A 17,936-nucleotide genomic window follows, 5' to 3' on the forward strand; every position below is an offset into this window, starting at 1 on the left:
AAGGCATCCTCTGTATGAAAAAACTTTCCACTTTCACCTCTTGGCAAAAGGAGAGAGGAAGAACAGAGAAAAAACTGCTGTATAAGCTTATCCAGAAGCTTTGCCCCGTTTGTGGACGCTCTTGTGATTTGTGTTGTGATCCTTGCATTAGTACACATAACACTTCGGGCAAATAATCTTCCGTGAAATGTTCTGTCATCAGATTTTTCTGTACCGTGACATTTTTCTTGCAGTGCATCATGGAGAACTTGCTGGAGTCGCCAGGAATACGGAAAGCTGGGGTGCACTTGGTGGGTGCAGGAGATTGTTCCTGATTCAACGTTGTTGAAGAACCTCTTGTTAAGACCTAGTCCTGTGTTTTGTTTTTCTTATGAACAACATTTTATGTTTTGGATATGCACATTAATAGTTTGGAGTGGTTAGGTGATAGTTGTATTGTTACGTGTAGAGGAGCAGAAAGATTAAATGAAGGGGTTATTTTGCAGCATTTTTAAGATAAGCAAGCTTGATGGACTGTTTCTGGTCTTGGCCAATTCCAGTGACTTACAGGAAAGACTAAATCAGTGTTGTGGGGGATGGTGATCTTTCCCCTAACTGTGAGTGCTTGCAATATAAACAGCTGAGCTATTCAGCAACAGCTCTCAGTGGAGGGGGAAGGAAGGCATTTTTAGGGTGGTTTCCAGTGTAGACAAATCAGATGAATTACGCCCTACAAGTGCTTATCAGCTTGGCTTTGTGAACACTGCCTGCAGTCAGCTGGGCTGATGGCTGAGCTACCAGGAGGTTAAGGAGAATATCCACAGAAACTACTTTAGAGATATAATAATGTAATTAAAACAAAAAAATAATAATAGTTTTGTTCAATATGGAGACCCATTACCACCCAAAAACTTCCCACCACCGGTTGTTTGAGTCTTGGCAGGAGATTTTTGGCAGTGTGTGTCTTAAGCACACGGGACCTTGCTTTGTTTGTTTTGTAGGGCTGGAATCCCCTGCTTGTGTTGGGGCTGTGGGAGGGGACTCACGCCTTCTTTCTTGTGCACATATTACTGGAGTATTACTTCAGCAGAAAGGAGAATGTCTCCATAATACTGCAAGAATTAGCTCCAGATTTATGCAGTTGATCTTTGTTAAGTTTTGTTCTGGGAAAATCATGTTTGGTTGTGCATTTCTCTTGTCGTGTTTTCCTGTGTCCCCAAGAAGAAATACGGTCATCTAAGAAAGGCAGTAATGAAGCCAATATGCAGCTATTTGTCCTCCCTGTTTTGGTTATATAGGAGTGGGAGAGATGCCAGATATTTATCTTGTTTTGTAGCGGGCATGCAGTCACATACAATGCTTTTCTGCTTTAGTTCTGTATAGCTTCAGGAGATTAATTCAAATGCAGCAGTCTGTTTAGATTTTAGTAATTCATTGAATATGCTGGGGCTGCACAGCGGGAACTCAATGGGCAGGGAGAGGCTCTGCCCAAACTGATAGCACTCAGCCAGTAGTCAGAAGAAAGCTTTTAAAATCACTTATGCTCTGTTACAGTACAGGACATAATACTTATTATTAGGGCCAAAAGGGATTTTTAAAGCTATTAGGATAAACAGTGCACACAGCTGAGGCAGGTGTGACTATCTCAGGCAACGCTTTTCTCAGTGCAAGTTTGCTGCACACAGCCAGGTATCCCAGAGGCACCCGTAGAGTTTTCAGTTAGAAATTGTTGCTCTCCACTTCTCTCTCCATTTGAGTTAAGACCTACATCACAGTGGGGTTTGTTGTGTGAACACCTGCTTGAAGAGCCAGTGCAGGCATCTTAACTGCAAACTGGCAAAGCCCGAGTCAGTTGGAGCCATGCAGAGAGCGTGAAGTAGCTGAAGAGGAGTGATGCTGAGTGTTGGTGCTGGCTGGGACTCTCTAAGGTTAGAACTTATTATTTTTGGAGAAGGAGAAGGGGCAAATCCTAAAAATGGCCTTCTAAGTGCTTGAGTATATTTGTAGGTATAGACTTAATAGGATTTAACGCTGATGGGTCCATATGCCTAGGATTTTCCATCTAAGCTAAGTGTAATAAATATACAGGATCAGTCATCTGGTTTGGGCTCCTGCATGAGATCATCAGCTGCTCCTCTCCCTTGAGCTTAATTGGGACCTCTGCTGTTAGAAGTGCTGGTAATAAAGACAAGGATCATACCTACCTGAGAGATGAAGAGCAAGTGCTCTGCGAGACCTGGCTTTCTTTAATGCCAAGAACAACAGGACAGTAAGATCTGTTTGATGTAAATGGTAGAAGTCTGGCTCTTTTATCCCAAGAAAGAAAAAAAAGAATGCAAAATGGTGGGTATAGTATTGTGTTATTATGTACTAAATAAACTGCTCACCCTTGCCACTGCACCAGTGACGAAGGAAAACAGCTTCTTTTTTTTTTATTATTTTTGCTAGATTGGGCAGAGACCAGCTGATCTGGAAACGTTCTGCATAAACAGCTTGGGCAAGAATGTAGGTTGAGAGAGTCTGGGACCTGGATGAGCTGTAAAATCAGAGTAATTTATGTTGCACCATGCCTTGGTTATCTCTTAAAATTAGCACAAAGGCACATACTGAAGAAGTAAGCTAGGAAAGAGTTTTAATTTTGTTCATTGGCGCAGGTGCTATTTTTACCTTTTATTCTACCTTTGATAAGATCAATTATGGCCTTTTGTTTCGGGATAACAGGAGTGTGTTTTGTAGAATGTATCCACATAATTACATGTAATCATTTTTGCTCCAGTAAACAACAAAAAGTTACTGTACTGTTTTGTTTTTTGGTTGTGTTTTTTTCTGGTAGAGTTAAGGAAACAGTTTATTTTTTTCTCCAAACTTGTGGTTCTCAAGACACTGGTTATTTAACATCTTCAGTTATTATACAGCAGTCAGTTATTCATGCTTTCTCATGACTTGTATGTAAAATAGCAAGTGGGTAGCTTTCTGCTTTACCAGCTTGGTAGAAGTTAAAGCATGGGTATTAAATTGTGTGCATTCCTCTTAGTACAAAGTTTAGGATATTTCAAATAGGTCAAAAGTACTTGATGTTCTGGTGGTTTGGAGAAGCAATTAAACGTGTCTGCAGCTGTCCCAACCTGCAGCTGAACTGTCAGCTTGGTAGAGGCATCTGAGTACTTGTTTAAGTCACCAAAATGCTTTTTTAAAAAGCCCCTCCTGTTAAGCTTATTGGAATAAGAAAACCTAAATTTTTTTCATTTTTTATTATCTGAATCTCTAAACAGGCAATAAACTGTGGCTTTGTTCTAGAAAGGAGTTTCTGGAAGTTGGGTACAGGTTTTTTTGGTCAAAACTGTAGTAACTTTATCATACGAAGCTTGCAGTTTCCTGTATCTTTTGTTTCATTCTTAATCTAGTTTTGGCTTTCTGAATATCATATTTCCAGGTGAGCATGTGCTGCTTGCAATGGTCTGGGAACACGGAAGGGTAAAATCTTGAGTCCAAAGTACAAGGTCAGAGGAGCTAGAAATGAATATTTTCCAATTTATTTCTTGGGATCAGTTGAAAATACACTTAAGCAGTCCCTGCAGTCCTGCTCTTACAGTGGTTGCTGGCATTTGTTGAATTACCTTATAGACTGTGGATAGTTACCATTTCAGGCTTTTTAATTCTTAATGTGAAATATTACACTTTTTAATATAAATTAGGGACTTGCTGAATGAGGTGAATTGAATGTTTTCTTAAAGGTGGTTTTGATATTTAGTTCAACTTTGTGTTTTGGTACAACATACATACCCAGCCAGTGGGGACATAAAAATCTTTGTATCAGACTCCTGAACATTTTTAAATAATGTCAGTTGTGTATTGGTTTTGGCTGATCCTTCCTCTGTAGTCAGGGTTTTTTTTTGTCGTTGATCAGGATTCAGATAGACATTTAGATGTTTTAAACTTAATATGAGTACATTACACTGTCTTTCAAAAATGACAGGATGTATTCTACTGGCCTTTTTAAATACACCCCAGGGAAGAGGAGTTTGAATGCTGTGGAGAAGAGGGCTCATGCTTCATCAGGGCAATGCTAGGTATTTTAACAAGTTATTAATGAGAATTTGCAGTATGCTTTTGTGTTTGCTTTTTTTTTTTTTTTTTTTTTTTACTTATGAGTGTAACAATAGATGTTTTGTTACAGAAGGATGAGCTACAGCTTAAAATTTTTGTCAGAGATAACAGCACCTGCTGTTCTGCAGGTGACACTTCAGTTGAATTGAAAACCCACAGCGGTTGATGTTGTAATTACTTTAGATTTAATATAGTTACAAATATGTGTAGGTCTTACTGAAAACTTAAATTCATCAGAATTCTTTTTAGCTTAACTGGTGTGCATAGATGCAACAAAGAAAAAAAAGCAAATAAAATTGCAAACATGTTTCTCTCTGTAATATGCACTTGTAGTACACATCCATAAATACTACCAAGTATTTAAAAAAAAAAAAAAAATGAAGGGTAATCTAAGGTTGGGTAAAAGCTACTCCATGGAAGTTGAAGCTGGAGGAAAAATTACTTTAGCAACAATTCCTCTAAGTCAGATTCTGTTCCAGCAGATACACTCAAGTGTCTTCTAGACTGCTCCTTGAGAAAACCCTGCAACTAAAGATGCAACAATTCAGTTTATAATCAAAATCTGATGCTTCAATTTTGTTACCAGAAGCACTGGATTTAAATAACCTGTTAAAGTGATACCACTAACTATATGCTGGCTGTAACTTGATTTCAAGAGTACTTTTAGTTGTTAGAAACAGCTATTACTTCTAGATTATATTAATGACTGAAGCACAGATGATTTAAAGACAGTTTAATTTTCCTACTGAGTGGGGTTCTTTCTTCCTTTGTATCTGGGTTTTGTAATATAGAGAAATTTGGTGAGGGGCAGGGGGGAACATGGAAAAACAGTATTTGGTCCAAATAACTACATCTGTATTAAAGTCAATGTCTTTTTGAAGTTATGGAACTTATATTTTTCTTCCAAAGGAAGAAGGTAAATATTTTATAAGTAGTCATGCATGTTACTTACTCCATTAAGACAGAGCCTTTTCCAGAAATTACATGATTTAAATGGCTTTCATTCTGTAAAAGATGTTACCAGAAACACCGTCATTTTAAATATGTACTTTCTTGCAGAGTGGATGTTTTATGAGAACTGCAGTCAATATCCATAGAACAACAGTGGGTTGGGAGAAATAAGAGGTAATTGGAATTAGGCATCAAAGGAGCTACAAAAATTAAAAAAAGAGGCATCCTAGTTTAATTTTTACTATTACGGATGTATCTTTTGGGGAGCAAACTTTGGATGAGTGACTTCCGTGGCAGGAATGAGAATTGTAGTCTATTCCAAAATATCCCTAGGGAGTGAACGAAAAATTCAGAAGGCAAAATGGAGAAACAGAACTTTTTCTTGCAAGGGAGCATTTAGGGAGCATAAAGGGATGCCTTTAACAGCATTTTTGCAAGCTGTTCCTAGGAAAGAAATGAGAAAGCTTGCAAAAATAGACAGGTATTTTAGATTTGATGTCTTACTGAAGTATTTGCAGCAAAAAGTACAGTTGGGAATGTTGCTGTGTCTCTGTGGGAACACCTTACAACTGTACTTAGGAAAAGTAAATTAAGCTTACTCTCCTCAGATGAGCAAGGTTTTGATAAGGCTTTGGTTAGAGGTGTAGTAGTATTTTTGAGGGGAAAAAGAGTAGAAAAATTTTTTCTACACCTGGGTTTGGTGAACCACTTGTCTCATGATTTTCAAGTCAAAAAAAGAGTACCAAAACTGACACCTATTTGAGTCAACGTGTTTGCAGCAGGAGACAGAAAGTAACTCATCCTGATTTTGTCATGGGGAGGGGAAAAAAACCCAAACACCTATTTGTTAAACTGAAAAAACTTGATAAGTAAGTGAGCTGATCATGGGTATGATACCCAGCAGTATTCTTCAGGTTTGGATCACAATTTGACTTGAAAAATTGATTGGATAACATGTGCAGCTGGTGGATAGCTTGGTGTTTTACACACTGCACGGTGCCTGTGGAGCACAGAAAAGGGGGCTTTTACAGCTCTTCAGTAACTTCATACTGATTTCATGGTGTAAGTTAAGGAAAATGTGGCCTGGGTTTGAAGCGGCTGCGTGTCTGTGCCACATGCGAGTGTCTGTCTTTCTGTACATTCATACCATGTGTAATAAGAAAACACACTGTCCAAAAGTGCTTTTCTTTAGCTTGTTTTTCACTCTTTTTTTGTTTAGTCATCATTGGTTCAAAGACCGTTGTTTGGGTTGGTTTTGGTTTTGGTTTTTTTTATTATACCACCTTTGAATTAATTTAACTGCTTTGGTTGGGTGATGGCTTCAGATGCCTGCATGTTGCTCTCTTGTATCTGCTTTTCCTGTGTTTAAGCTACTCAGCATTAAGCAAGTTGTTCTTTTCTGCCTTTCCTACCATGTTACATGTAAGCAACATCCAAAGCAGAGCAGATCGGTTACTGTACGTATTTTTTTCTCTATAAACACATGCTTGTTTACATTTGCTTTATTGCCGTTTTGACTCTAATCCTCTTCCGATGCCAGAGGGTATCAACCATGACTAACAAACTCTGCGATGCTGCCATTTTGACCCCATGTGCTGCTCATGTTTCCATTTGTTTGTTTCTCCTTTGCCTTCCCTCGCAAGTATTTAACAAATTATTATTAGATGTCTTCCAGGATTTAAGAGGCCAACCTGGGAGCAATTCAAGAATTGAGATACACAAACATATGTTCTGGTTACTAACTCATGTTAGTTACTTTACAGTTGAAGACAAACTTAAGTGTTAGTGCTGCACATAAAATGGAAATAAAACAATACACTTTTTTGTGAATAGGCCTTTTTTTGCTGTACAAAATTCAGTTCTGATCGACTGTTGCAGCTTGACTGTAAGCTGCTACTAGTATTTGGCAAAACCTTCTTAAACACTGACATACATGCAATTACTGCTCACTTACAGCACCCTTCAGAAGCTCAGCATTGCAGATTTTTCATCTTTAAACTTCCAGGTCTTTGCTGATCCAGCTTCACAAAACTGTGACGTTACACCAACACTGCAAATGCATCAAATTCTTTCTATCAGCAGAAAAGGCTGGTTTGGAATCATAGGCCACATCTGCTGGTGAACTTTGTGCAGTCTGCCCTTTTTTTTTTTTTCTTTTTCTTTTTTCTTTTTTTTACTAGAAGAAAGGTTTGTTTGTTGGCCGCCTGCTCGGGGCGGGACAGGAATGTAATGCATGCACAGACTGCACAGTATTTCCTGTTCAACTGCCGCTCCAAACCTCGGCGCTGGGAAAATCTCCAGATTGAGCAAAGAGTAAGCTGCTCAAACAACGAAGAAATGCTGCAGCTTCTGAAATGCTTTGATTTTCTTTTTTTTTACAGAAAATACGTCTTTTTAAAGTGAATCTTCGTGGTGTGCTGCTACTTTAAATGTATCACATTTATGGATATTACTTCTACACTATTTATAGATTACTGTGGCTGAGACTAAACATTAAATTTACTGAAGCACTATAGGTACAGAAGCATGGCTCCATAATGTCACTGCAAAAAGTTATGTTTATTTTGTAGCATAATACATCTCCATAATGTTGCCTGTGTAGTTCAGTTAGCATTATTTTCCATTCAGTTAAAAATGGTAGTAATCTTTTGGTACTGGAGCTACTTTTGCATCGTTTGCTGTGTTTTATTTTTCCCTTAAACTCTTTTGAAGCACTGCTTTTGCATTGCATGAATTTTACTTAAGAAGTGAAATATTTTGTTTTAGCAAAAGGAAAAAAACCTTGGAGTTTGATCACTTCCGCCAGCACACACTAAACTGCAGCCTTGCCTTCTGTGTAGTATGAAAGTGAGATGAGTTATATTTCTTTTAATTCTTTATCTTTTTTTTCAAGTGGTTCTGGTCCTTTGTAAATGTGACAGCTCTGTTACTGTTTAAGATTACCAGCGGATGGGAGAATGGTTGTGGGGTGTGGCTAGCTATTTATTTTATTTACTACTTTTATTTTTTTAAGCATGTGTATGTTTTGAGAATTTATATCCATAGGCTTCTCTGGAATGTATGAAGTGCTGTGGCTCTTCTCAAAAAAAAGAAAATAACTAGGAAAAGGTTCAACTGTGAACTGCATGTATATGCATATATGTGTGCGTATATGCATTACACGTGTTAAGAAAACGTTGTATATCTTTGTAGCACTTTTTTAGTGTGTTCATCTGCTACGTAGTCTTATGTGAAAAGGAAGCAAACATGCACAGGTCAGCCTTGAAGACCAGGGCACCCTGTTATGGGCCCTTGATCCTTGATGCTCTCTCGCAGGATGTCACGTGCTGACCTGGTGGATGGATGCCAGCACAGGACTGATACTGAGCATAGCTCGGGCTTTCCTTTAGCTCAGAGGAGACCCAGGCAAGGCTGGATGGGCACATTCAGCTTCTGTTTAAATGCTGTCCAGCTGTTCACGTAGAAGGCAATGGTACAGCAGCTCCCTAGCTCATCTTGCTGGAGGAGTTACTGGAACACTGCTGAAGGTGGACATCTCCTAACTTCTCCTTCGTATTTTCATCCATCTTCTGTCTCTGGCTGTTCCAGTGGCAAGCGATACAGGCACAAGAATGAAAGTGCTAAGTATTAATTAGTTCCTCCCTGGATCACAAGGAGACCTACTTTTCAGTCTTGTGAAGATACAAATCTACATGTGCTGCTTCTTGAAATTGGAAGTGGTCTCAGTGTAGCCCTGTTAGCTTGTCAAGCACTGGAACAGGAAAGGAGATGGCCAAAATCTGTGCTAATTTGAACTTGAAAGTATTTCACTCAAAACTTAGTTCAGCGGGTTAATTAGGTTGTTAAAACAGTTTTTAACTATTCAGCTTCCTTATGAAATGCATATGCCCCTGAACCAGTGAATCTGCCTTCAGCCTTCAAGCTGAATAAATACAAGTAGTTGGCCTCTGACAGATGCATTTCTTTTAACATAGTATTTCCTAGTAGCAACCCATCTAACTTCTTGAACACTGCAACACTGCAAGACGGGTGTGCAAATTATGGCTTATATGAGAAGCTGACACACATGATACAAAGGTTTTACTATCGTATATATGTATGTCCAACCAAAACTCAGTGTACAGACTGAAGTATACCAACTACTTTGTGGTTTTGGAATTTGCCTTGGGATCTGTCAGGTTTTTGTGCTCTTTTGAGCCTTTTCATGATTTCTTATCCCTCCTTGTCAGTTAGGAGGCTTCTGTGTACAGTTGCTGTTACTAACATTTACTAGCTGTATCTATCTCATGATGCGTCACAGCCTCATATAGAGAGAGCAGTGCTGAGTTCTCAGTTGTGTATTAAAAAGTTACTTCAGAATTTCACTACTTCTGATCCCTAGAAAATGAGCATCCAATAACCAATGGCAGATATTTAATCCACCCAGATTTGAGGACTATTACAAATAATTTATGTAGGGCAAAAGAAGTTTTTTACTTTAAGCTGACAAAACAAAAGTGTTCCCAAGGCTTTGTTTGGTTAGGCAGAGGTCTTTTTCCTTCATACAGCTTTAGCTGTCTTGAATTAATGTTCTTCCCGATGATTCTTCTCCTTTTGTCCTAGGTACTACGTGAAAGTGTATTTTTGTAGGACTTTCGCAGGTATGGAAAGTAAACTGCAGTGTTCTGATATCCACTAGATAACTTCTCTTTTTCTTGTGTAACCATTTGATCTTACTGTACTGGTGCAACTTCTGAACTTATTTTCCAGAACATCATGGAATGAGTTAACTATAGTAATGTTCAATTTTTCCTAAAATTTCTAAAAGTTCATAAATCATACTGACATATTTTCAGATCCAAGTGTGGTGACCTACTTTATTGAAAGTGAAATGAAGAGATTGTCTCAAAAGTAAAAATATGTTACTTGGTTATTTTTTCCCCATGTCCCCACCTGTCTTACATATTTAAGCTTTTATTTATTGTCCCCTAGCTGTGCAACCAGTTCCATCCAGGGCAAACTACTAATGCAGTGTGTGGGAAAGGGTTTGATAAGGAGGGTGAGTTAAATGGTTTGGAAAGATTGATTTTTTTTTTTTTTTTTCCCCACTAAACTAGTCTGGGATTCCTGCCTTCAAAGAAATAATTTCAGTGGAAAAAACAAAACCTTAAGTTCATTAAATAATGTTTTTTGGGGGAAAGAGGTTGCCAGCTTCAGTTGAAATTAAGATAATTTGGGGGTATATTATGCTGAATATAAATGGAGCAATTTCCTTGGATTATATATGCTTTAATGTTAAACCAATGTGGGCAGTTGTTTCAGGTGTGTAACAGTGCTGTTATTGCTATATTTTCTGCAAAGCTTAAGTGGAAGATTAAACATTTTAATGATAAACTGAAAATGGCATTTAAAGCCAAAGTTATATGGGCATCATATACAGATTTGGCACCAAGTATTGTAAAATAATTTCTGTCCTCATCAATACATCACAAAAACAGGAGCTCTATAAGAAAAGTTAATGGTTTTCTGTTACTTAACTGTTTCTATCTTGAGTCATAAAGGTTATAAAATTTTATTTTTCTAATAAGATCAGATACAGTTTCCTTTTGGAGAAAGGCTTTGTTTAATACTGCTTTTTATCCTGACTTCTGTGTCTTCATTTTGCGTTACAAACGAGCTTGTTCATGAAGGGTTCGTGATACACAGATGTTAATTTTACTGTGTTTAGCAAGTTCATCTGTAAACGTACAGAAAGTCTCTTTATTACCCAGTTTGTATTATTTGGGAGAACTGGCTATTGCTTTAATTTAATTAGGAAAAATTCAGTGCTAATTAGTTTGCTCAGGCACTGCAGAGGAGTGGGCTGGATTAAGAGCCCTCCAGTCATCCCATGGTGGCTTGCTGCAGCAGTGAGGGGTTTATTGTATGGCAGCTGCACAACAATCTGTTGTAGTTTCACACAACGACAGCAAAATTTGATGGGAGAAGCCTGATCTAAACTACTTTAGAATAGAGTTCATGAGGGAAAAGCTTTTTTTTTTACTGTGTAACTTGTGCTGCTGTTGGAACTGTGCAACGTTTCTGCCTCCAAAGGATGGTTTGAGTGAAAGGAGGTTTGAGAAGATGTTGTAGATTACTTCTATTAGCATACTCTTGTATTAATTTCCATTATAGCATTGGGGTGTGGTGTTTGGGGCTTTTTCTTCCTGTTCTCTTTGTATAACCAGCCAGTATGGTTGCATATCTTCCATTTAGCTTATGTGATTGCAGTAATTTATTTTAAAGCCTGGCTTTATCTTTCCTTGAACCCCTCCCCAGGCTTAGTAATGCTCTGGGTTCATTAGGACTTGCCAGAAGACCTTGATAAGCACAGTTCTGTGGACAGTCTTTGATTCCAGAAACTTACAGGCAATTCAAGAATTAACTTAACCCACAAGCAGTGGGTACCACACAGGTTATGAGCAGTCTTTAGAAATAGCATCTGGAAATTGTAGGCGAGACCCTGCACTTTCAAATCAGGGAAAATATGCACCAGAGGGACTTCCCTCCTAGGCAGGAAGAGCTGTTCTCCTGTTTCTGACTCTGTCTGCAAATAATCTTCTACAAATTCAGATAATCTGACAAAGTGCTTTGCTGAAGGCTCTTGCAGGCCTCCATGAGATCCCTGAGAAAGGGATCTGTGCAGTCTGCTCTTTGGTGTAGCATTAAATCATACGGAAAAGAAAATAAGGTGATAAGATTTGGAAGGGAAAGGGGTGTGTATTTGTGCATCTGTGTATAGATTTAAAACTTAACTGTGAAGAGTTATAGGAAGGCGACATGATTTCGAATGACTAGCCTCTAAAATATCAGATGAAATTAAGCATAGAGCCACCAGAAATATTCAGCATGGGAAGAGATAGGAGTTTTTGACTTACATTTGCAGTGATGCCTGAAATACCTGCTAATGAAGAGATCATGGTGTTACAATAAGATCTTCTGAAAAATCACATTAGCCCAATGTTCATTTGTTATAAAACTCATATAAGATATTAGGAATTAGTAGAAAAGTAAGAGAACAAAGCATTGCGTGGGTGTATAAATTTATGGTGCTCTCCTTTCATCCTGGATATTGCGTGTGTGTTTCTAGTCCCTCTCCTCACGCTCAAAAATATGAATTGGAGACAGTAGAAAGATAAGAAACAAGGACTATCAGAGTTACGAAACAGCTAAACTGTTGTTTGAGCTGTGGACCTTCTTGCCACAGGATACTTTTGGCCTGGGTTCAAAATGTGATGGGATAAAGTAATGAAAGAGGAATTTACTGAGAACAGTTACATACACAGTTGATGTCTTCAGGTAAGAAGGTCCTTAAACTGCAGTTAGAATGTACCTGGGGTAGTGTTAAGGGAAAGCATTGCTCTGTCTCGTGTTGTTCCTTTCTTCAACTCTTCTGCAGATATCTGCTGGTTACAGTTTTCTCTGCTTTCACGGATAACGTGTTTTCATATTGCAATGTTGTTTTGCCTAGGCTTTTCCGGTACACAGTGTTTACGTGTTTGGTATGCAGTATTTAAGATAGAAAAGATCACTTACAAGCTGTCTTCAGCATTCAGTGGTGATAGGGGTAGTGAGTATAGTAACTCTGTGGATGTCATAGGAGATCATTTCCAGAAATTGAGATTGTAACTCCCAACAGATGGAAGGGGAAAAAAAAAAAAAAGTCCTTTAAATTCTATATTCTGGATGCTGCTCAGGCTTGGAGTTTAGATAATTCAGTTTACTATTCCAGCATCATTACTACCTGGTCTTATCTATAGGCTTTTAAGGAACAGAGGACTTTTTTGTCCTCTGCAGTGTTTTTCTCTTTAAAATTTGCTAGCATCCAGAATACCTAAATTCATGGTAGTGACTCAATATTAATACTTCTTTACACCTTTATAGTTGTTGTATTTGTGCTGTCAACTGCTTCAAGAAAAGCAAATCTAGCAAATGGCACATGTATTGCATGTGGTCCACTGTAACTAAGGAAGGTGAAACTATTTCTGTGATGCATAACACGCTCACAGTTGCTAAAAATGAGACACAGTGCAAATCTTTTCTATGTATGCAATACCTGTGTATGTTAATACAACATGGCCACTTGATAACTTCTGTTCCATACTGCATCCAAAATTATAATTTATTTAGTCACAGTAAAGCCTCTGTAATATATTATTTTTAAAAAAACAGGTCTCTTTAAAATACCATCTAAATTAGTGGAAAGACCTGTTTGAAACACCATTGTATTATGAATGGCAAAATTGCCAAGATGAAAAACAGTATGAAGAATTATTTTTCCTAGAACAACTATTTCAGTAAGTGAAGGTGAGCGGCCAGATTTGAAATTCATAATTTGATCAAGGAAGACAAGTATTCTTAAAAGATTTGAACAAATCCATAGGTTTTGTCTGACATTTTTTGAATACCTCTTTTATCCCTATGTAGAAGATACAAACGCTCGTTCTTAAATGGTGATGTTGTTCCTGTTGATCTGCTGTGCAGCTGAGGCTGTAAGTTATGAATTTAAAAATGCTGCTGTAATTCATACCCAGTTGAAAGGCTTGCTCCAAACAGCATCTCAGAGCAGCAAGGTGTGAACAGATCTGAGGAATCACTAGAGACAAGGTGTTCCAGTGTCTCTTTGCCACACGTGTCTTTATAAAGCCATAGCTACTGGAGCCCATGCATCATCTCTGCTTTCATTCCTTTCTATTAAACGCTGTAGTTGTTACTGGGCAGAATTTCTCTTGAAAATTTGGGACTTCATCCTGTAATCAGTTAATACGCTCTTTGTGTGTCCAGACCATCCATGGTCTGATCTTAGCATTATGAGGTTTGGGAACAAACATGATAGTTCAGGTAAATTTTTGCATTCCATGCAAAACTTCCGAAGACTACGCTCAAAAGTACTCTGCAGCATTGCTTACACAAACATTTGGTAATTAGTTTTTCTCGCTTAACACTTTTTATTTACTTTATGGAAATGGATCCTGCATTGAAGACCTATCTCAATCCCAGCCTAGAATATAAATCAGACTTTATTATAAAATGCAGTTTTGGCTTCGAGAGAACTATTTAATGCACTAAAATTGTTTGCAGAATGAAGTTTAATGTTATGTTCTTGTACCTTATGAAGTCCAGGAAAGACAAAAACTTAGTGTAAATGAGGTGTATGAGCATTTTGGTTTTAAGTATTCAGATGTGACTATTTGCTGTCATATTTTTAAGTAGACACTGAAAAGAAAATACAAATTATTAGGGAGGTTTCTGTGGCAGTAGCTGCAGGGAACATGACATATAGCACTATGCTTCCCGTTCTAATTTCAGCATATTTCATTCAGTGTTTAAGGTCAGAAAGGATTTCTCCTTGCCTGAATGGTACTGCAACGAACTTGTTTGTGCTTGCGCTACAAATTTTCTTAAGTGCTGTTTTGAAAAGTCCTTCATAGCTGCACAGGTATCCTTTGGGGATTTGTAAATGCATGTTTCTGCAAATTTGTTACAAACAGAATGTAACATTCTGATTTTATTCTGTTACCTGAGCATTTTTAAAATGGTGAAAGCTTATGAAACCCATTTAGGTTTTGATACCAGTACGCTTTCCTCTTAGTAGCAATTAATAACTGAATGTGAACATCACTTGCTCCCTTAAGGCTGAAGAATATTTAGGCAAATACAGAAATATATATAGAACAGAAAATTGTTGGACCTGTTGGATACCTTTCAGGTGCTTTAAGAGGAGAAAGTATTAATGTCTAGCTTATGCTGGCTACAAAATCAGAAGACTTTGTTATATTTTCAGAGAGTGCTTGAAAGTTCACGCAAAATCTGCACCGTGAGGCTTTCTTGTCAAGCGCACGTATGTACCTGCACAGCTTCTGACTTCAGAGCGCAATGGTATCCCTTAAGTCTTCCAGGAGGGATTTGTTCCATTTCATACACAGCTCTTCTTTTGCTGATATTTTCTTTATATTTTAATAATTATATTATTTGTATATCTTTTGCCAATTGCCCTGATTGCATTTGTAATACCAGGAGGAATGTAGATGTATGTGGCAGTTCCCTCATAATCTGAGAGGGGAAGAAAGATGGGAAATTATATATTGATGTGTGTAATGGGACTTACCAAGAATTTCATTTACCCACTAACTTTAGGATGGGGAGAATGTTTTGTTCCTTCTGATAAAGAATGTAAATAAGCTATGCCATGCGTGGATGGCTATTAACCTGCTTGGTGCTGCAACTTTCATAGCATCCTTTTTTCTCAGTGTAATCCACCTTCTAAAGGTTTTGGTCCTTTAAGATGCACTACTGCATAGCTGTAAAAAAATGAACAAAAAATAACGTGTTTGGGCTTGTTTGCATGTATTTTAAATTAAATCATTTGTTGCCCCTGAAAAGGAAGCCATTAATCTCTTTAGTCTAAGATACTCCTCTGCTTAATGGAAAGGGTAAATTGGTTAAGGTAAGGCAGGACAGCAGAGAGGAGTGCCTGTCTCTGGCAGGTGTGCATGGTATTCATGGTAATAGTTGTGGTTAAACAGTTATTTACAAGATGCATATGACATGGTTGTCTCTCGTGTTACCACGTGATGTTAGCAAGGGTAGTATTCAGGAGCATATGTTGCAGTGGTATAAACAAACATCAAAATAAAAGGGCTGCACGAAAGGCACAAGATGAAAAGGGTGAACCTGCCAGTCCCTGCCGTGGAAGAGTGCTAAATATGTCAGGTGTTGCAGTCTTATGTAGGAAACAAATACATCTAGCTAACAGTAGACCGTTAAAATATTTGGTGACCAAATCAAGTATCAACTTTTTTCCATTTTTTTTTTTTTTTAATCTTAATGTGTTCAAGATCTAATTTTTGGGAGTTTGAATCTTAGGGAAATCACTAAATGTGCATTTCTTTTCTCCAAACCATTGCTTTTATCTACAGTTTTTAGTCTTTAAAAATGCTACATTTTCTTTCATTGAACTGTATGTAATTTTTTACCAGTTCAGGATTTTTTAGCCTTGTAGACCAATAAGCAAGTTGAAAAGAAAGGCTAGGACTCCTGTTTATTTAGTAACACCCTCTGCAGACTTCCTTCTCCTGCAGCCAGTGTCGCAGCTCACAGTGCTGTCTCTGTGTTGTGTCTTTCGTCCTCCAGCAATGCTGTCAAACAGTGACAGAGGAAATATCTCAGATCCTTTTCTGACCCTTTCAGGAGTTTAAATGTTCCACATGTGATCATGTATTTGGCTAGAAAATATGCATGGGCATCAGTAGGCATTTATGCCATCTCTTCTGTTTTAGATCAGTCCTGTTTGCTTCCTCAGTCCAGATACTTATTTTAGCAGCAAGTTATTTAATGTAATTCGTAGTATCTCCTTCGGGTATTTCTAGGAAAACTCTCAATGTGTAGTATCTCAGTATGGCAAAACTTTTGATTGTGCAGAGATCCAGGTTGATCAGTCATAGGCTAATGTCACCATGTGAGTTTTGACAAGGAAAAAATGTGTTGGAACAGAAGGACAGTCTCAATATGATGGAAAATCTCTGTGAGGTTATCTTAAGACTTGAGAAGGATCTGAGGTAATAACCATGTATTTCGAATTCAGTCATTGTAGTCTGGAAATTTAAGTCTGTGCTACATTCATTTATTTTTTTTCTGTTTTTTTTTTCCTAGTGTCCCAATGTAATATCAGCTTGAAGAAGCAGAGGAGTCGAAGTATCTTTAGCACCTTATTCTGCTGCTTTCGTGACTACAATGTCGAACCACCATCTACCAATAGCACCAGTGCTCTTCCTCCTTTGGTGGAGGAGAATGGAGGACTTCAGAAGGTCAGGATTTTCTCTTATTTTGCTAACATGTAGGTCTTCTGTGACCAGGGTTTAACTCTGTGATTCTGAAGGTTTATTTTAATAGTTTCCTTCATGGGGAACATGTTATGAGTTAAAGAAAAAAATTACTGTTTTGATGGTGAATTGCTAATACTATCTATTCAGCTGCAATTTAAAACTAACTTTCATGAAGGGTATTGGCACTATACATTTTAATAGGCAAACAACATATAAAACCTGAGTAAGACACTAAAAAAATGTGGACTTCTTACAAAATTTAAGATGGTGAGTTTTCTTTAGCTTTGGTTCTCTTTCCCAACTACAAGAAGGTTAAAATATGTCCACTGGATGTAGTGGAGCCTGTTTGAATGTCAGTTGAAAGGGTTTTCAGTGACATAAAAACAGGTCAGAAAGGGGGAGAGCTATAATTGTTTGGACCTTTTTCCTAACCAGTTCACCTATATTTAATGCACACTGAGTCCACATGTATTGGATTTTGACATTTTTCCAGGTTAAGTTTTGTTTACCTAATCAGTCAAATTAATTGACAAAAACTTTTAGCACTTCAAAGCATTGACTGTCAGAGCAGTATGTTACTTTCATTGAGTTCTAGTAATTATATTGCATTGCCATATTCATAAAATCACAGCACTAATGAATTTATATGTTCTTTTAAAATCTGATAACACTTGAGAGCATTTGCATTATGAACTTAAGAATTTCAGTTCAATATAGCAAATGCAGGAATGCCATCTTTTCCATACCGTGTTGGTTTTCAGCACTCTCAAACTCCTGTAGTGCTAGACTCTTGAAAACCCATTCCCCTTGCACTTTTCCAGGACTTCTAAGAGATTGCAAATATAGGCGTATCCATGATGGGGAATAGTGGCAGAAAGAGACATATCGCTATCTTTTCACTCTTCTGGACTTCAAGTTAATTTTTTGTATTTGATGCAGCTGATTCCTTACCTACCTCATCCAGTCCATTTTATTTTGTTTTGAATTTTGCTGGTTATGTTTGAATTATGAAAAGCTCAGGAGATAAGAGCAGAGGAACTGTTTGGTGTGAGAGAG

At 37.7% G+C, this 17,936-nt stretch overlaps 1 protein-coding gene across 4 annotated transcripts in view; it reads left to right on the forward strand.

The window, feature by feature from the left end:
* The window catches only part of CTDSPL (CTD small phosphatase like), an 86,140-nt gene that overhangs the window by 31,267 nt on the left and 36,937 nt on the right, over positions 1 to 17,936 (forward strand). For all 4 annotated transcript variants that reach the window (XM_074899841.1, XM_074899842.1, XM_074899843.1 and 1 more), the window contains exon 2: positions 16,708 to 16,862. In XM_074899841.1, the coding sequence (XP_074755942.1) occupies positions 16,708 to 16,862 (155 nt within the window). The remainder of the gene's footprint in view (positions 1 to 16,707; positions 16,863 to 17,936) is intronic.

Source organism: Athene noctua, chromosome 2 (assembly GCF_965140245.1).
Source record: "Athene noctua chromosome 2, bAthNoc1.hap1.1, whole genome shotgun sequence".
Taxonomy (NCBI): Eukaryota; Metazoa; Chordata; class Aves; order Strigiformes; family Strigidae; genus Athene; species Athene noctua.